The sequence below is a fragment of the Scyliorhinus canicula genome, chromosome 27, assembly GCF_902713615.1.
Source record: "Scyliorhinus canicula chromosome 27, sScyCan1.1, whole genome shotgun sequence".
Lineage (NCBI taxonomy): Eukaryota > Metazoa > Chordata > Chondrichthyes > Carcharhiniformes > Scyliorhinidae > Scyliorhinus > Scyliorhinus canicula.
This window is the reverse complement of record NC_052172.1, coordinates 10740767-10761362: the sequence shown is the minus strand read 5'-3', so window position 1 is coordinate 10761362 and position 20596 is coordinate 10740767. Positions and strand designations below refer to the sequence as shown.

General features: G+C 44.7%; 1 protein-coding gene across 5 annotated transcripts in view; it reads left to right on the top strand.

The window, feature by feature from the left end:
- The window catches only part of LOC119957803 (cation channel sperm-associated protein subunit gamma-like), a 157362-nt gene that overhangs the window by 35425 nt on the left and 101341 nt on the right, over nt 1-20596 (top strand). For 4 of the 5 annotated variants that reach the window (XR_005458932.1, XM_038785914.1, XM_038785912.1 and 1 more), the window contains exons 7-11: nt 1678-1833; nt 6602-6773; nt 13674-13811; nt 16825-16890; nt 19105-19224. Coding sequence is in view for 4 of the 5 variants with exons in the window: in XM_038785914.1 (XP_038641842.1) it covers nt 1678-1833; nt 6602-6773; nt 13674-13811; nt 16825-16890; nt 19105-19224 (652 nt within the window). In the remaining variant the exon portion in view is untranslated. The remainder of the gene's footprint in view (nt 1-1677; nt 1834-6601; nt 6774-13673; nt 13812-16824; nt 16891-19104; nt 19225-20596) is intronic. The other variant, XM_038785913.1, reaches the window with a different exon arrangement.

Sequence of the window (20596 nt, the reverse complement as noted above, 5' to 3'; positions counted from 1 at the left end):
TGAGTTGGCATTAAGTCGGCATGGAGGCTATAAAGGACCATGGTGGGCGAGTGTGGGGAATGAATTGACATGAGTTGGCCTCATATTGGCTGGGGAGTGGGTCAGGGGGCATGGGAGCAGGTGAGGGGGATTGGGGTGTGAGGGATGAGGGCTGGAAGACCTCATTTAACAGAACAACTAGGATGAGGTCCCACAGAACCAAGGTGGGCCGTGGCAATCAGCCACTCCTGTGGACGCATCCAATCTTCATCTGGGGCTGCCATCCTGCGCCCTCCATCCCTCGAGAACACAATGTAATCCAAGGGCACTTTTCCCCGAGGTGGGAACACCAAGCTGGGAAATTTCCCAATTTGTGCGCTACTTGCCAAGGGATTGAAAAACCAACCGCGGGGTCAAATGGGGTAGAAAAGTCCCAGAAAAGCGAGTTGAGGACAGCGAGACAGGAGAGGTTGACACACAGGAAGATCAAAGAAGAATGAGAGACTGAAGAAGAGTGAGCAATTAGAGAAATGCAAGGGACTGGAGAAACCCGAGAGACGGGGGCAGCACGGTAGCATGGTGGTTAGCGTCAATGCTTCACAGCTCCTGGGTCCCAGGTTCGGTTCCCGGCTGGGTCACTGTCTGTGCGGAGTCTGCACGTCCTCCCCGAGTGTGCGTGGGTTTCCTCCGGGTGCTCCGGTTTCCTCCCACAGTCCAAAGATGTGCGGGTTAGGTGGATTGGCCATGCTAAATTGCCCCGTAGTGTCCTAAAAAGTAAGGTTAAGGGGGGGGGGTTGTTGGGTTACAGGTATAGGGTGGATACGTGGGTTTGAGTAGGGTGATCATTGCTCGGCACAACATCGAGGGCCGAAGGGCCTGTTTTGTGCTGTACTGTTCTATGTTCTATGTAAATCGTTTTAAAAAAAATTTAGAGTACCCAATTATTTTGTTTTTCCAATTAAGCACAATTTAACGTGGCCAATCCACCTGACCTGCACATCTTTGGGTTGTGGGGATGAAACCCACGCAGACATGGGAGAAGATGTAAATCTTAATGAAATAATCAAGTCATCACATTTAATTAATTAAAATTATATAGAAAATGATTGTGGAATAATATAGATAAAAATAATTTAATACCTGATGATAAACAAGGTTTTGTGATTGGGAAACTGGGGTTAGTCTTCCCCAGTGGAACTTCCTTCTCTTTGAAGGAGGAAGAATCTCACCAACTAAGGAGGAAGAATATGTTTATACAATTTCTGCATAAAAATACATTTTTATTAAAATTATAACAAGAGAAATCCTTATGAATGAATGAAGCCCAATTCTTTTTTTAAATATAAATTTAAAGTTTCCAATTATTTTTTTCCAATTAAGGGTCAATTTAGCGTGCCCACCCCACCTACTCTGCACATCTTTTGGGTTGTGGGGGTGAGACCCACGCAGACACAGGGAGAATGTGCAAACTCCACACGCACGGAGACCCAGAGCCAGGATCAAACCTGGGACCTCGGCGCCGTGAGGCAGCAGGGCTAACCACTGTGCCACCGTGTCGCCTAATGAAGCCAATTCTAAGATTTTAATTACTGTGCAATGTTTTCATACAAGAAAGAATATAGTAATATTGGTTTTGTTCAACTTTAAACAATCTGAAACTCTTGACTTGGAAATTAGTTGATTTTTGTTCCTTTTTAGGTTGTAGAAATCGGAAATTTAATTCCGATCCCTAATCCCTCAAGCCCACTCTGGTATTTGACCGAGAATAGTCCAGTTCTAATTCTCGGAGGAATTACTGATCGCAAGGTTGTCATCTTGTCCACCAATGAATTTGATGATTTTACTATTTTGGAGGTATTTATGCTATGTATCTATTTAAACAACAATATAAATACCTAATAGTTAATATAATCACACTGTACACATAATTGGCATGCTTCTATCCAAGACATGATCTCAAGCCTTTAAGACAATTTTAACAATAGTGCTTGACTAGTTTTTTGAAGAATAAAGGGATTAAGGGTTATGGTGTTCGGGCCGGAAAGTGGAGCTGAGTCCACAAAAGATCAGCCATGATCTCATTGAATGGCGGAGCAGGCTCGAGGAGCCAGATGGACTACTCCTGCTCCTAATTCTTAAGTTCTTTTTTTTTTTATAAATGTTTTTATTCAGTTTTCATATTTTATATTGAACAAATTACAAATTGTTAGGAGAGAAAAAGAACAAAAAAAAAAAAAAAAAAAAAAAACAACAAACAAACACGCAAAAATTAACATACATATTTACAGGTAAGCATCTTCGTAGTAGTAACTGCGCCCGCCCCCCCCCCCCCCCCAACATGTTTATTTAGTTTGGTTTTGGGCCTTAGCTAGCCATCGAACCCCCGTACCGAACCTGTAAATTCTTATGTTCTTGACATTTTACACAGGATGATATGAAAGCATTTTCCAGGGAACAACAGACATTTTGCTGAAGAGACGTTGTACTCACCTTGGGTCTCAACAGAATTGCATTTTTCATATTTCTCATGCATGTGTTTATTCCGAAGAGCATAGGTTCAGATGTTGGTACTAGGAGCAGTAATCGACCAGCAGCTGACTATTTCCATGGCAGCATTGCGACTGCTGTTGCTTCTTCCTTCCACTGACATATGTTAAATGATCACCCTGCCTACTTGACATTCTGATGTGCTAAAAAGTTGAACTAAATCTTTTAGCAGTTTCAATAGCTGTTTGTTGACATAACTCTCATGCTATCAATAGCATTAGCAATGCTTTCCAGCTACTGAAAGTTTGTCATCACCTGGCCTGAATAGAGTGCATCCTTGATGAATGCATCCTGGATTGCTGAACAAAGCAAAGGTAGCAATAGCAGAGGTATTGGCCACAATCTTTCACTCTTCATTGAAAGAAGTAGTGTTGCAAGACTGGAAGGTTGCCAATGTTATACCTTTATTCAAGAAAGGTGAGAGGGATAAACTGGAAAACTACAGGCTTGTAAAGCTTTGTCAGCTATAACAAAGGGTCACCTGGACTCAAAACATTAATTCTTTTCTCTCCCTATAGATGCTGCCAGACCTGCTGAGATTTTCCAGCATTTTCTTTTTGGCTTGGAAACCAAATGTTGGCAGTGGCAAAGTCATTGGATGCCGTTATCAAGGACAAAATAAACTTTCATTTAGAAAGACATGGATTAATCAACACTATTAGCCTGGGTTTGTGAAAGGCTAAGTAGAGATAGTGGTGTTGTGATAATGTCATTGGGTTAATAATCCAGAGGCCCAGGTTAATGCTGAGGACAGCGGTTCAAATTCCACAATAGAAGCTTAGTTGATTCTAAATTGAATGAGTAAATCTGGAATTAAAAGCACATCTCAGTAATGGTGACTATTGTTGGATGTTAGTACTCTTCAGGGAAGGAAATCTGCCATCCTTTCCTGGTCAGGTCTGCACGTGACTCCAGACACCCAGCAACGTGGGTGACTTTTCACGCCTCTGCTCTCTTCTTCCACCAGCAAAAATAGAGGTTGTGTCAGAAATTGGAGCGGGACTTCCACAACTGAGCCCACCCACCGTTTTAAATTGGTCACCCCCCAACTCTGCAAAAATCTAGTCCCATGTTTGAAAGTGACATACTCCAGTTATAAGCAAGCATCTTGAACCGAAACAACGCTGATTACATAAGAATGAGTGGAGAACTGGCTAAGATTCATTGTAAATAGATTAAAAAGTATGGTGGTAAATAATCAATGGAAAATACATAAAAAATTAATTCAGAACGTTCAGAAAAAATGAGTTTCTTTAAAGAACAAAAAAAATCAGCAACAAAGCCCCACCTGTGGCTCACGAGGGAAGTTTACCAAGAAACAAGATGCTATAATTTTCCAGTCATCCTTCGACTCAGGGGTGGTGCCAGAGGACAAGAAAATTGGAAATAAAGAACAAAAGAACAAAGAACAACACAGCACAGGAACATGCCCGTCGGCACTCGAAACCTGTGCCGATCATAATGCCTCTCTAAATTAAAACCGTCTGCACTTTCGAGGTCCATATCCCTCTATTCCCATCCTATTCATTTATTTGTCAAGGTGCCTCTTAAGCATAGCTATCATACCTGCTTCTACTATCTCCCTCGGCAGCGAGTTCCAGGCACTTGCCACCCTCGGTGTAAAAAACTTGCCACGCACATCTCCTCTAAACCTTTCCCATCACACCTTAAACCTATGTCCCGTAGTAATTGATTTTTCCACCCTGGGTAAAAGCTTTTGACTATCCACTCTGTCTTAGCCACCCATAATTTAGTAAACTTCTATCAGGTCGCCCGTCAACCTCCGTCATTCCATGAAAATGTTACATACTTGTTCAAATAATAGTGCAGAGATAAATACAGGACCTATGGACCATTTGGTTTAACTTCTTTGGGTGGGGAAGCCTCTAGAAACAATAATTTGGGATAAATGTCACATGGATAAATGTGGGTGATTTAATGGATTTGTTAAGAGAAAATTGTGTTGAACTAACTTGCTGGAATATTCTAAGAGGGTCGATGAGGAGAATGCTGTTGATGTGGTATACATGGCACCCAGAAACATTTGATACAGTGCCGTACAACAGACTTAAGAGTAAGTTTATAGCTCATGGAATAAAAAGCACAGTAGCAACATGGATATAAAATTGGCTGAGTGACAGGAAGCTAAGAGCAGTGGTTATTGGATGCTTTTCATGCTTTGAAGGTTTGCATTGAAGTTCCCCAGGGATCAGTTTAGGCCTTCCTGATATATATTAATGACCTAGACCTTGGTATACAAGGGACAAATTCCAAATTTGGGGAGGATATCAAACTTGGAAGCACTGTGACTATGAGGAATACAGTGTCGTATTTCAAAAGGACGTAGACAAGTTGGTGGAATGTGTTCAATGAGGAGAAAAGTGAAGTGATTCATTTTGATGGGAAAAACATGGAGGGACAATATAAAGTAAATGGTACAACTCTAAAGTGGGTGAAGGACTCGAGGGATTTGGATAAATATGGTGCATCAGCCTTTGAAAGGGGCAGGATAGGTTGAGAAGGCAGTTAATGAAGCAAACAGTAACCTCAGCTTTATTTATGGGGACATGGAGTATAAGAGCAAGGTGTTTATGTTCAACTTATATCAGACACTACTTTGGCCTCAGCTGGAGTATTCCATCCAATTCTGAGCACAACACTTTGGGAAAGATGTGAAGCCATTGGAGAGAGTGCAGAAAAGACCCATGAGGATGGCTCTAGGGATGAGGAACTTCAGTTCTGAAGACATATTGAGGAAATTGGGACCTTTTTCCACGGAGAAGACGAAACTGAGAGGAAATTTGCCATATGAATTCAAAATCATGAGGGGTCTGGACAGTATATGGGGAGCAGCTGTCCTCACTCGTGAAAGGAGCGAGGACAAGAGACACTGTTTTAAAGTAATTGGAAAATAAGAAAAAGGGGGACAAGAAAAACTTCATACAGCCTCCTGGTGCATTTGCCACGGCAAAGTCTGGACCAATCAGAGTTGACTTGCCAACCAATCAGCTCCCGTTTTCAGAAGCAGTACAAATTGTTGTTCCTTTTAAAATTTGGTATTCTTGCACATGTCCTGAGGAGTGCAAATGAAAAGGGGCATCAGTGGCGCTCAGGTGCTGATATCAAAGGTAGATTGTGTTAAATAGAAGAAAAGTCTTACATGGAAAGATGTAGCTCTGATGCCCCTAGTGGCAACTACTGGGAAACCCTTAATAGGTGCCACTGAGAATTTGGGCACTAAACTCTGGGTGTCCATCACTGCTGAATTAGACAGATTGGGTGATTGTTTAGAATGAGCAGCGAGTATGTACATTCGAGATGTTCTGAGGAACATTCTAATGAAAAGCCAAGAGTTTCTAAAAAGGAAGTGAAGAGTTATTTGAAGGAAAAGGCTCAAATTCCCTATGCAAAGGATTAGGGAGTTGTCAAAATGCATGACTGAACATAACATAGCATATTGGTCCAGCTGTTGCAGGACTATTTACAGTAATGTAAAGATCAATACAGTAAAGATCCGCCACACAAATACTCCAGTAAACCTGCAATCCCTTATACTAACCTGCCAACACTGACTCTTCTCTTACTTGGGAGGTTGGCACAATAGGACAATGGAGAAACACATCATTTGACTTAGTGCAAATATGTCTCAGAACCATAAAATAGCAGAGGGTTGGATCAACATAATTAATAATTAAGTTAAATGCATAGCCTCTCCATGGAGGTTACTCCCATGGAGGTTGAGCATTCAGGTTCCTATAGGTGTACTTTCATCATGGGCCCACGGTCGCAAATGGCAAAAGGTTTCTTTTAATAAAAATAGCTGACAGTTACGGAGTACTATACTCCACTCAGTCTTTCTGAGTATTCCTTCTAAGTAAGCTTTCTAATTTTACTCTTTCCTCCTCTTATTGAACTACAAAATTTCCGTTCCACTTGCAGGGTATGGTGACGATCTTGCTCATCTGATCTGGATTAAATCCAGTCCAAACGATAGACGGTGGGCCTCAGCCAGCTTACAGTGTACCTTTACAGCTCACTGATTGCATTATCACACTTCATATTTGTTCTATTTCAGGTGAACATTGACAGCTGTTGGATTGGTTCCCTTAGTTGTCCACAGGGTGTGTACTCCGCCACTGTGCATGATACCATTGCTACGGAAAGTATGCTGTTTATTCGGCAGAATCAGCTGATGTATTACTTCAAAGGGAATTTTACCTTACTTCGCCACACAGATCAAGGATCAGGTATGGTCAGTCTAGAATCAAACTTAAGAACAAATGAGACAGGGGAAATGTCAATGGGCTGACTCAGAGTTGCCAACAAGCATGGATTTTCAGTATTTTATACGTGTCGGACACGCATGCACTGCGAATGAGGCATTGAGATGCGTATTGAATACCATTAGTATTCTTGTTAGTAAGCTAATAATCTTATACTTTCATGCCTCGCTAGGTTATGCAAGTGTGGAAGTGTGGTGTTTCATCAAAAGCAGCACCATTCTCCCCAATAATTCTGATGAGTTATTGTTTCAGTCCCACCTTTGGGTCTAACGATAAAGAGCCATCCTTTTTGACGCCACAGATGATGGAGCTACACCAATCGTTGTTGAATTGGACTTTACAGATTATGCCATATCTTTCTATCTTATTCAGTTCTGCTTTCAGCTTCCTCTGGATATGGATGCAACGTTTATGTGGGGGAATCGATGGACGAAATAGCATTTGCACATATATACACGACTGCATCACCTTTGAAACTTCCAATTACATCGAACCAATCTGAATATAATGGTATTAGGTCAGCTATGGAGAAGATAGGGTTATGCTTGTGGTCTGTTGTCTTTACCATTGTCGTGTTGATGCCGTGAATGGTAACCAAAGTTCGGTCTTTCAGTGCCGGTAGATTATGTATCCACAATATACAATATTTGGAATGACTGCAATGAGCTGTCACAACAATATTCAGAGGGACAGAGTCTCTGATCCTTTGTAGGCTATGATTTTGATTGAGCCATCACTGTCCACATCTGCTTTTCGGAGTAGAAAAATTTTAGCACCTGTGTTAATTTTTGGTTACGCCGAATTTTTCCCTGATTTTTGACATAATGGGTGGAATGTTTCGATAAAATGACAGTCATTTTCAGCGAGAAAGTCGTTGCGATTCCCGTCGGCCCAGGTGCAGTGATCCAGCCCTCAATTTTCAGGCACTACGAATTTTTCTTTCCCCCACGTGAAGCGCCTGATTCACCCGCCTCAGGGGTCATCTGAGCACTTCAATGAAGGGGGCACTGCATTTAAATGGCTCCACAGCACTTGCTCTCATTCAAGCCAGGAGGATGGCAGCTAGGCATAGGTAGTTGGGGGCCATTGTCACTTGTAACATCTGCACATATAGCTGCATTTAAAGTTATTGTTCTTCACCATCTTAACGCCTCACATTCTTCAACACTCCTCCCAATGGCATTGCGCTTCTCCCCATCTGGACACAGGTTTTCGCACTGGCCCTCAATGTCAGGCGGACGGTTATGCCCACTGATTTCAAATGTTAATTCGCTGTGGTCAGACCCAGACATGGTTCTGTGAATCCGAGAACCTCGTCCCTAATCCCCCTCTAGAGCTAAGGGATAAAGAAACGTAGGGCCGAACTTCACTCAGACATGAACCGGGGAGTCAGCGTACTGGCAGCAGACAGGCAGGAGTCAGACATAAGCAATAGGTGAGACCCTCCAGATTTTTCTCATTAAGGTTTCCCCAGTGCCGAGCCAGGTTATGTAGGGCACAGCAGACCACCATGATGCGGAGACCCTTTGGGAGCTGTACAGCCCCCCCCCGACCTGTATGTCGAGGTAGTGGAAGCGCATCTTGAGGAAGTTGATGTACTGCTTTATCACAGATTGGGTGGCGTCGTGAGCCTGGTTGTACAAGGCTTCTGTTGTGGTATCTGGGCTCTGCACTGGCAACATTAGCCAAGACCCTTGCCCCCTACAAGCCATCCCCGCAGCCTGGGGTGACCATCGAAAATAACAGGGATCTGCAATATCCCAGGATGTAACGCTCCCTGGAAAACCTGCACACATGTGCATGAAATGCATCTGGTGGTCATGCATCAGCTTTCTGTTGATGTCTGCCTTATGGATAATGGATTGACACTGGTAGGTGTTGGGGTCTGACACATAAGCAGGTCCAGTGCCTCTCGATCCTGTGCATCCAAGCATTTCACATTGAACCCAGAGTATTCATCCCATGCCTTGAATTTTGAGATGTGGGCAGCTGACATCTGTTAAAGGTTAACTCTTGATGACCTATTAGTTAGAACATAGAACAGTACAGCACAGAACAGGCCCTTCGGCCCTTGATGTTGTGCCGAGTATTGTCCGAAACCAAGATCAAGCTATCCCACTACCTGTCATTCTGGTGTGCTCCATGTGTCTATCCAATAACCGCTTGAAAGTGTCCGACTCCACTATCACAGCAGGCAGTCCATTTCACACCCTAACCACTCTTGAGTAAAGAACCTACCTCGGATATCCCTCCTATATCTCCCACCCTGAATCTTATAGTTAGGCTCCTTGTAACAGATACATCCACCAGAGGAAATCGTCTCTGAATGTCCACTCTATCTATCCCCCTCATCATCTTATAAACCCCTATTAAGTCGCCTCTCATCCTCCTCCTCTCCAAAGAGAAAAGCCCTAGCTCCCTCAACCTTTCCTCATAAGACCTATCCTGCAAATCAGGCAGCATCCTGGTAAATCTCCTTTGCACCCTTTCCAATGCTTCCACATCCTTCCTATAATGAGGTGACCAGAACTGCACACAATACTCCAAATGTGGTCTCACCAGGGTCATGTATAGTTGCAGCATAACCCTGCGGCTCTTAAACTCAAGCCCCCTGTTAATAAACGCTGACACACTATAAGCCTTCTTCATGGCTCTATCCACCTGAGTGGCAAACTTCAGAGATCTGTGGACACGAACCCCAAGATCTCTCTGTTCCTCCACATTCCTCAGAACCCTGCCGTTGACCCTGTAATCCGCATTCAAATTTTTTCTACCAAAATAAATCACCTCGCACTTATCAGGGTTAAACTCCATCTGCCATTTTTCGGCCTAGCTCTGCATCCTATCAGTGGCTCTTTGCAGCCTACAACAGCCCTCCACCTCATCCACTACTCCACCAATCTTGGTGTCATCAGCAAATTTACTGACCCACCCTTCAGCCCCCTCCTCCAAGTCATTGATAAAAATCACAAATAGCAGAGGACCCAGCACTGAACCCTGTGGTACACCGCTGGTAACTGGTCTCCAATCTGAAAATGTTTCATCCACCACCACCCTCTCTTCTATGTGATAGTCAGTTACTTATCCAATTGGCCAAATTTCCCTCTATCCCACATCTCCTTACTTTCTTCATGAGCTGACCATGGGGAACCTTATCAAACGCCTTACTAAAATCCATGTATGCAATATCAACTGCTCTACCTTCATCTACACACTTAGTTACCTCCTCAAAGAATTCAATCAAATTTGTGAGGCAAGACTTGCCCTTCACAAATCTGTGTTGTCTATCCCGGATTAAGCTGCATCTTTCTAAATGGTCATAAATCCTATCCTTCAGGACCTTTTCCATTAACTTACCGACCACCGAAGTAAGACCAACTGGCCTATAATTACCAGGGTCATTCCCATTCCCTTTCTTGAACAGAGGAACAACATTCACCACTCTCCAGTCCTCTGGCACTATCCCCGTAGACAGTGAGGACCCAAAGATCAAAGCCAAAGGCTCTGCAATCTCATCCCTTGCCTCCCAAAGAATCCTTGGATATAACCCATCTGGCCCAGGGGACTTGTCGAGCCTCAGGTTTTTCAAAATTGCTAATACATCCTTCCTCAGAACATCTACCTCCTCCAGCCTACCCACCTGTATCACACTCTCATCCTCAAAAACATGGCCCCTCTCCTTGGTGAACACTGAAGAAAAGTATTCATTCAACGGCTCTCATATTTCTTTTGACTCCATGCACAAGTTCCCACTACTGTCCTTGATCGGCCCTACCCTCACCCTGGTCATTCTTTTATTTTTCACATAAGAGTAAAAAGCCTTGGGGTTCTCCTTGATCCGACCCGCCAAGGACTTCTCATGCCCCCTCCTAGCTCTCCTAAGCCTTTTTTTTTAGCTCATCCCTTGCTACCTTGTAACCCTCAAGCGACCCAACTGAACCTTGTTTTCTCATCCTTACATACTCTTCCTTTTTCCTCTTGACAAGACATTCAACCTCTATTGTGAACCATGGTTACTCCACAAGGCCATTTCCTCCCTGCCTGACAGGGACATACCTATCAAGGACACACAGTGTTTGTACCTTGAACAAGCTCCACTTTTCTTTTGTGCCTTTCCCTGACAGTTTCTGTTCCCATCTTATGCTCCCTAATTCTTGCCTAATATTGTGTCAGGAAACCCTCCTGCACACACTGTACAAAAACTGCCCCATCCGAACTGTTCGACCTAGAGAGGTTCCAATCAATATTTGGAAAGTTAAAGTCACCCATGACAACTACCCTGAGACCTCCACACCTATCCATAATCTGTTTTGCAATTTCTTCCTCCACATCTCTATTACTATTTGGGGGCCTATAGAAAACGAACAATGTGACCGTTCCTTTCCTATTTCTAACTTTGGCCCATATTACCTCAGTCGGCAGATCACCTTCGAACTTCCTTTCTGCAGATTAACAATGCAACTCCTCCACCTCTTTTACCATCTCCCCTACTCTTACTGAAACATTAATATCCCGGAACTTCCAACAACCATTCCTGTCCCTGTTCTAACTATGTCTCCGTAATGGCCACAACATCTTAGTCCCAAGTACCAATCCACGCTCCAAGTTCACCTACCTTATTCCAGATGCTCCTTGCATTGAAGTAGACACACTTCATTCCACCTTTCTGTCTTCCGGTACACTCCTGCGACCTTGATACCCTCCTCAGTATCTCACTACTCTCAACACTGGCTTCTAGACTACAGTTCGTTTTCCCAGCCCCCTGACAAATTAGTTTAAACCCCCCCAAACAGCCGTAGCAAATTTCCGTAGTTTGACGAGCATGGGTCTCAGGAATGTTAGTGGGCACAATTGTTTTCTGCTTCAGGGATAGGCAAAGCTAACAGCCACCCTTCTTACTCAGGCTGCACCATTCTGAGATCTCCTTGCTGTTAAGCTTCTAAACGTGAGGTTGCCTTCTCTTTCAGGGTCTCATCCACCCAGCCCACGAGTGCCGCCTCCTTGAATCTCATCACACCCACCCTACGTGGCGCGCCGCTGCAGCCACTCAATTCCGCCATTCCACAGGGAGCAGACTAACACAGCACTGCGAGAACTTTCAAACAACACAGGCAGCAGACTTCAGGACCACCCACACCAGCTGAGACCCCCCATCTGGAAACATCAACAACAAAGCTAATACGTCCTGTGATGTTGACTATATGGAATGGCTGCTCACTGTGTCTGTTAATGGTCTGGTCCTCCTCACCATCCAATCTTGCAGTCTTTGTGGTCTATTATGGATTTGACGTTTGTGCTATTAGGTACTGGTCATTTGTTTGCTGGAATGCGGAACCTGTCTTTCGACTGGCTGTGTCTTGTTTTGATGTTGCACCATCTGTTCTGGCTTTGGCTTCCTGCATTGGCTCTTCCAGTCTCTGGTGTCACATACTTTGCATATATCGTGGAAAGCTGGACAATTTCTGGGAGCACGTTTCGCCTGCATGACTTATCAGGATTGTTTGACTGCTGTGCCGGTGGCGGCATAGTGCATAGCACCCATAAACTCTGACCACTTAAAAGGATTGTTTCAACTGCTCGGCCCAAGATCGCAAGACACTGCAGAGTACGGTGAAATCAGCTCAATGCATCACACAAGCTTTCCATCCTCCCATTGACTCTGCCTACACCTCCTGCTGCCTCAGAGAGGTAGACAGCATTGTCACACCCAGGCTTTGCCCTCTTCCAGACCCTCCCATCAGGCAGAAGATACAGAAATCTGAAGACTCACACATCCAGACATAGGAACAGCTTCTTCCCCACAGCTACAAGACTCCTCAATGACTCTCCCTTGGACTGATCTGTTTTCTGTAAGAACATGATTCACGACGCCATACGCTGCTTATGTTTGGCCCTTGTTCCACACTGTAGCCAATCACTATTTGTTAATGTACCATTTGTTGATTTACTTTGTCGATTATTCTTTTGTCTACTATGTACGCACTGTGTACGTTCCCATGGCCGCATAAAAATACTTTTCACTGTACTTCGGTACATGTGACAATAAATATCAATCAATCAAGCAATCAATATTTGGATCACTCTTTTAGCAATACTTCCAAGCTGGAACCTCTGCGCTGGTCTGTCTTTCTGAGATGTTTCACTAGGCGTGGAAGCTAACACAAGCCTCGTGATTCCATCAGACACATCTGCTTCTGAAAAGTCGCTTTATTTCTGCTGTGGCACAAAATGACTTAACATCTCCATGAGTTGCTGTCTGAAAGACATAAATTCAAGACGGTGTATACAAAAATTAAGCTGAACTCTTTAAGTGGTCTTCCTGTGTTGACCAGATTTTGTTTGGGGCCTTGAGATCTTCTTCCAACAGATCCCAACCTGTGGAGACGTTCATTTCCCATTGACCTATTTTAACTTTGGTGGCTTGTCTGTGTCGTTCAGAGATAGCCAGATCCAAAAGACATAGTTCTAGCTGTTGCCTGTACAAATTGAACACAGTGAGGAAGTTCTAAGTCAGGTTGGGGATATTTTTGGTCACCCTGCCAGTTCACCGGAGTTTGAATGATGTGTGTAGCTGGAACAAATGTTCAGTCTTGCACAGTTCTCCAGTGCTGCTTCACTTGCTTGGAGTTCTTTGGATCTCTCTACATTTGATATTGGTCAGTGAATGTTGGCACGCAATTTGTTCAACACCGACCAGAGACCAAATTTCAGATCCTCCTGCTCAATGTGGGTCAGTACCGGAATTATTTGTCCACAGTATCACAGAGACATAAATTTGGTGTTTGAATGGGGAATCTTATCATGAATCTGTAATAAGTGCCTTTTAACCTCATTGTCTTGTGTATTTCCTTTCATATTTTCCAGACAGGTGGACCCGTGTATTATACGCCGTCTGTGTGGAAAGATTGATTCCAGTGTATCTTACGATGGATAATGAAGAAAAACTGTTTGTTATTGGAGGAGGCAAACACAAAGCAATGGCCTTCATTGGCACAATCAAAGGTTTGAAAACCATATGAATAACAAAGTTGATGATGTACAATTTTCCAACCTTGACCTCTAGAACTTTTGAACATTTGGCTTGGAAAGACCACAAAAATAAATAACTTGGGAAGTGTTATTGCTTCATGTGCTACATACATGAGGCAAGGGCTGATTTAGCTCAGTTGGCTGGACAGCTGGTTTGTGATGCAGAGGGAGGCAAACAGCGCGGGTTCAATTCCAGTGCCCGCTGAGGTTATTCATGAAGGCCCCGCCTTCTCAACCTTGCCCGTCTCCTGAGGTGTGGTGATCTTCAGGTTAAATTGCCACCAGTCAGCTCTCCCTCTCAAAGGGGAAAGCAATCTATGGTCATCTGGAACGGTGGCGACTTTACTTACTATGCACACACTGAAACAAGAAAATTGCTGGGGGACCAAGAAACAATTGCAAATGTTTCTGTGTAGATGACACAGTGGTTGGCACTGCTGCCTCGCAGCACCAGGAACCCGGGTTCAATTCCGGCCTCGGGTGACTGCGCGGAGTCTACACGTTCTCCCCGTGTCTGCGAGGGTTTCCTCCAGGTGCTACGGTTTCCTCCCACAGTCCAACGATGTGCAGGTTAGGTGGATTGGCCGTGCTAAATTGCCCTTAGTGTCCAATGGGTTAGGTGGGATGACTGGGTTACAGGGATAGGGACCCTAGGTAGGGTGTTCTTTCAGAGGGTTGGTGCAGACTCGATGGACCGATTGGGATTCTATGATTAGGAAAGTGCAGTTAATGTGGTTGATATGAATTTTCAAAAGGAATTTGGTTGTCCTTTACAGGGAAGATGGTGGCAATGAGAGGCTTACATCTTTAATTGTGTGTAAAGTTCTCCATTATCTATCAGATTCAAACCTAGATACATACAATGGCATTAGTAATACAGAAGTCTGAATTAACAATCCAGAGATCAAATCCTGGTTTGTATTTGAAGTAAGTTTAAAAAAAAATTGATTGGATCACAGCCCAGGATTTTCTTCTCTGGCTTGCTTTCAGTAGGAGCGGAAAATCTTGCCAGAGGTCCCAAATCATGTTTCACACCAACATAAACGTGTGACGTGGTTGTACCCCGCCCCCGATTGACTGGGCGTGCTTCCTGATGTTTAACGTCGGGAACATAATTTGAATACATTATCATCTCATTATCAGACCTCTGTGCCTACATCAATCTCCACCCCATCCCCCCCGCCCGTAGGAATGCCGATTCACATTGCCATGAGGGTAGGGCATGCAACCCGACTGGTTTCCAAAGGCATGCACCTGGCGAGCAGACCTCCCTGAAGAGCTCAATGTATGCTCAGGGGGAGAGGGTCATGCCCCCAGCACTGCTGAGGCACTGGCCATACACTGCCCCTTGGCAATGCCTGGGCCGTGCCAGGGGACAGTACCAGGGAAATGCAGGGAGCGGGTTCCTGGTGAGCTCTTGTGCATCGGGGTGGCCTTTAAAATGGTACCCCAGTCCTCGAGGCTCCAGGTTGCTGGCAGGGCCCGCCCCTCCAGAGTTGCATTAAGGGTTTTTCACACAAAGTCCTGGACAATACAGTGGAGAAAACCACCATTGCTGTCAGCGGCTTCAATGCCCCTTTTCCCGCCTGCTAACAGCATTTGCTGAGTTCTGGGAAAAGTATAGTGATTGTGAAGGTGTCAGATTATTGGAAAAGCACATCGGGTTAACCTGTTGTCCATACTCTGTGAAATTGCTGTAACTTCACAGCTCCAGGGTGATACCCCAAAGGTGCGCTGGGGAATCCCCCTTCCCCTGGGAGGTTCCTTGGTATAGTTTGCTTGGCCTGGAAATTGCGATTACATCAATAGTTATCCAAAAAAAGGTTAGAAGGATTAAAACCACTTCTAACCTCTGGATGACTATTGTACAAACACTGACTCCCAGAGCCTCCTCTCACCCCGCCAAACCCCCAGAGGACTCTTCACTCCCCCGGCTACTTCATACCCCACATAGGGAATCCCTACTCCCATGAACACACTCCACCCCATGGGACCCTCCAACCCCTCCCCTAATTGGAGCCCCCCATTCAGACCTTGCCCATACATCCTCGGGATTCCCCACCCCAACTCACTTGGGAATCTCCCTACTTCCTCTCCCCACCCTACCCCCAATCACCCCCACCACCAATCGGGACTCTCCCCAAGGTGGCTCCTGACTTTGGCTGCTCCCTGAAGCATGACTCAACCCAACTCACCTTCCCTGAAGGCTGACCCGACAAGGCCCCCTCAGGACTGAGGGCGGACACCTCCCCAAGGCCCAACTCGATACCTCCCCGAGGCCTGATGACCGTCCCAACACTCCTCCTTCCCCCCCATCGCTCGAAACCAGACCCAATCTCCCCTGAGACTTGAACCCACTCCACCCAAGACCCAACTCCACCCTCCCAGGGCAAATGTGACGCCCTGAAGCAAAACCTACCTGAACCCCCCACCATCCCCAAATCATACCTTATGCGCTTACCTTCTCTCTGACCTGTCAGAGATCTTTAAACATGGACGAACCATTAATTTATTTGGTTTACAGCAACTAATGCTGTAATAAATCGGGCGTGGTCACCTTGCATTCAATTGGGAATGCGCTGCACTGCCCGCATCGTGCCCAGCCAGAGACGGAAGGTTAGGACTATGGGATCAAAATAAATGTCAGATAAGAAAGTAGGGGTGGCGTGGCAATCTGACTCTGAGTGCCGCTTCGCTGAAGTTCAGGCAGTTTTCATATTTGGTGGAAGATCAGCCCCGAAATAGCTGGTCAGTGTGTTCCCAAATAAGGAGTTTTCAGTTGTACAGTGTGGAGCAACCAAGAGATGTCAATGGACACAAGGAGAATTTATTACACGAAATGATCAAGAATACCCGTGCAACAATTCTTCCCCCATATTTCGCTCCTTACCATTTTGTCGTGACACTTAGTTAAATTTAGGACATTTTTATTCATTTTGTAATCCTGAATGAATAGCTAACACTTTTAAACTATGCTTTTGTTTAGATGGAATTGTGACTTTCGATTCATTGCTGGACACTAAGGGCAACACAGTGTGTTTTATACTACAAAGTAGGATCCTGAGAATAATCAGTTTTGTTTTTGAGTATAAGATATTTTGTTTTGCTGTCGGCGGTTCTGTTTTTATTCTGTCTCTGGTTCTGGTATGTCTTGCATTTCAAGGTGAACACTGTCCTCAAGGATGCAGAGACCCTGGGGATCCCTTTTACTATTTTAGTATCTCCATGAAAACCTGACATTTTGCCTTATTTGCAAACTGGATACAAAACCCTACTTCCAGTGTACTCTTTCCTCACCACGCCCCAGCAAGGGTAAATTTGAAGGTCTGATTTTCAAGATTACAATGTGGTGGGAATAAGCACTTGAGGTTTTCTGGCCAACAGGAGCCATGTGCGATGTTCCTCGACGTCCTGTGCTTATTAAATCAAATTTCTGCAAATCCTTGGACTTTCTTGATCAGAGTCTTTGAGCCGAGTCGCCGTGTTATGCAACTATTTTTGCTGCTCAACAACTGATAAATAGTGGGGGACTAAATTAGGCTGCGAAGGTCTTCTGATGCAGTAGACAGTGTCCATGTCCTGAGCTAAAAGTTCCAGGTTAAAGTCCCTCTCTCGGTCCTGATGGCCAAAGATGGTGCATTCATAATAGGGGCTGGTTCAGCACAGTGTGCTAAACAGCTGGCTTGTAATGCAGAACAAGGTCAACAGCGCGGGTTCAATTCCTGTACCAGCCTCCCCGAACAGGCGCCGGAATGTGGCGACTAGGGGCTTTTCACAGTAACTTCACTGAAGCCTACTTGTGACAATAAGCGATTATTATTATTAATGTGGCCAAACACTCATCAAGGGCAGGTGGTAAGAGCTGGGTACATTCCAGGTCAGCCAGGTGGTGAAAGACAATTGACAATTACAGCGTCTACCATTACTTTTCTTAGCTGTGGACCACCATGTGTATGTCAATGTGCATGTTTTCACAGCAACTCTGACTACTTGGGGGTGTTGCTTGGCTCAGTTGCCTGGATGGCTGCTGTGGATCAGATTGGTGGCAACATCATGGGGTTTGACCCCAGTTCCTTCTGAGGTTGATTCAGTTGCAGCTTGTGCTACAATGGAGGCTGCAACATCAGTCATCAGACACTGCAACATGTTTGAGTTTACAAATGTGTGAATGGAGTTGACCAGTACCTCCACATGGGAAAGGATGACCTCCAAGCTCAGTGGAAAGCCTGGTCCAATTCAGTACTGGACTCCTTCACAATGACTACAGGCATTCTGTCAGGCTTCCCAATGCAATGTGCATTTAGTTGTGCATACGCACCTGCGTATAGAACAGTACAGCACAGAACAGGCCCTTCGGCCCTCGATGTTGTGCCGAGCCATGATCACCCTACTCAAACCCACGTATCCACCCTATACCCGTAACCCAACAACCCCCCCCCCCCCTTTAACCTTACTTTTTAGAACAGAAGGTATTAAGAACAGAATATGCTAGAAGTACACAGCAGACTTGGCAACCTCTGGAGAGAAAAATGGAATTAATATGTGAGGCAGGCTGGGGGCAGAATTTTCCTGGATCCTTGGAGGTAGAGGGTTATAACACAGCGGACAAATCACATTGGAATGGCTTCCTGATATGGCCCTGCTTCAGGGCGGATTCCCAGGGGTAGGCGGCCAATTGAATCAGCAACCTGCTCAATGGAAGTCAGTAGATGTAACTTGGGTCTCAATATAGGGCCGTTTTCTAACAGGAGGGTTTCCGTGTCACATGAGTCCACTGTTTTGTCTGGATCCTGGCAATGTTTGAGAGGAGGCCTCTTGATATGTTGGAGGGCCTTCGGAGGCCGAATGAAATGCCAATATTAGAGAGCACAAAGAGGCTCAACCATGGCCACAGGCATTCTTGCAGAAGGGCTTCCTCTATTGGTGAGGAAGCCCTGACTCCAAGAGCTGGCAGTCATTCAAATGGCCAGCAACTCTCGTACCAGCAGTGCCATTTTCACTAGGGACAGATTGGTAGGCCCTTTGTGAAGAGGTGGAGGGCCGAGTTCATCAGGCTGGGCAGAAATGGAGCACTAACTAGGGGCAAGACATCTACTGAACAGGAGGCTGTCCCCCAGCCCAACAACAAGGCTGCCAGGATTTACCTGCTGCAGATACATTTCCAACAGAGGCAGGTAGGCAATGGGCACAGTACCATTGCAGCATCAAGGCAACCTTACCAATCTTTCCACCAAACACAGAGAAGGTAATTGTAATTTTCTTTCAGGAAATTGCCTTGTGCTCTGGGCTGCCTTGGATCGATTCCAAAATGCTACTCTTCTCCTTGTGGAAGGCTTACTTACTGAGTATGAAGCTACATCATATTACCTGGTATATTATTATTTTGGTATGTGTATTTTTCTAAAGGCTTTTAAACGCTTCATTTTAACTGTGGTGATATGAAAACATGATTCATTGTGCCTCTGACTTGAATTACCCTCAGCTGGGTCCTTCCCTTATCTAAGACTAAAGCAAAATACTCTGGTCGCTGGCACTCTGAAATAAAAACAGCAAGTTATAGAAATACACAGTTGGCCTGTCAGCCGCTCTGGGAAGACAAACAGAGTTTGCCTAGATTTTGGCAATGGTAGTTGAGATCCGACTCCAGGATCCCTGCCCCGTTCCTGTTTCTGACAGATTTCACCTGTACAAGATAAGGGTGTGTGCAACTCTCCCGCATACAGCACTCCCGCTCTTGCCGGCTCCATTTCAGGGGCGGGCCACTTAAATTGTGCCTTGGGGTATCAACAGTGTCGTCCCATTCGGCAAGTAGACGCAGTTTATGACCGCTCAGAGAAAGCGAGAATCACAGGGGAATCCAAGTAAGTAACCAAAAAGGCCATTCACCTGCGCCTGGAATTATTTCATTGACAGGCTTTGAAATACACAAAAACATTATTTTCTGAGTTTCAATAGTTAGATTACTAAGTTATTGTAAGTTAGGTATTTTTTTAAACTGCTGTGATTAGAATTACATAGAACATACAGTGCAGAAGGAGGCCATTCGGCCCATCAAGTCTTGCACCGACCCACTTAAGCCCTCATTTCCACCCTATCCCAATAACCCCTCCTAAACGTTTTAGATACTAAGGGCAATTTATCATGGCCAAACCACCTAACCTGCACGTCTTTGGACTGTGGGAGGAAACCGGAGCACCCGGAGGAAACCCACGCAGACACGGGGAGAACGTGCAGACTCCAGCACTGGAATCTGAAGTACTTTAAATGCCATAAACCTTTTAATTTTAAAATGGAAACAAATCCATCAGCAGGTGTCAGTTAAAGAAAAAGATCTCCACCTGATCCTGGACACACCTGCATGGTGTAATAACAACTTTGCAATTTCAAGAGCCTCTAGTCTCAGTGAGCTGGGATGGTTCATTATGACAACTGTGATCATTATGAATGCTTGGGTGTGTTTCAAATGTCCCAAAGCCACTTATCTCAGCAGGGGGCTGTATGGACCTAAGAGGTCATTAAAGGATTTTATGTCTTTGATCAGATTATTAAAATTGGTTTTGTTTTGTTTTTACAACAGATTGACCACTTGAGGGCAATTAAGTTGATTTTGGAATGGTTTTATTGAAGGAGAGTTTTTTTTCTGTATCGTGTGCTTGAATGACATTAGATTATTTGAAGTTTTTTATTTGTTTTTAATGTCCATTTCAAAGACATTGTGAGATCTGAGTGACTGTGTGTAGAATGTTATCATATTTGTG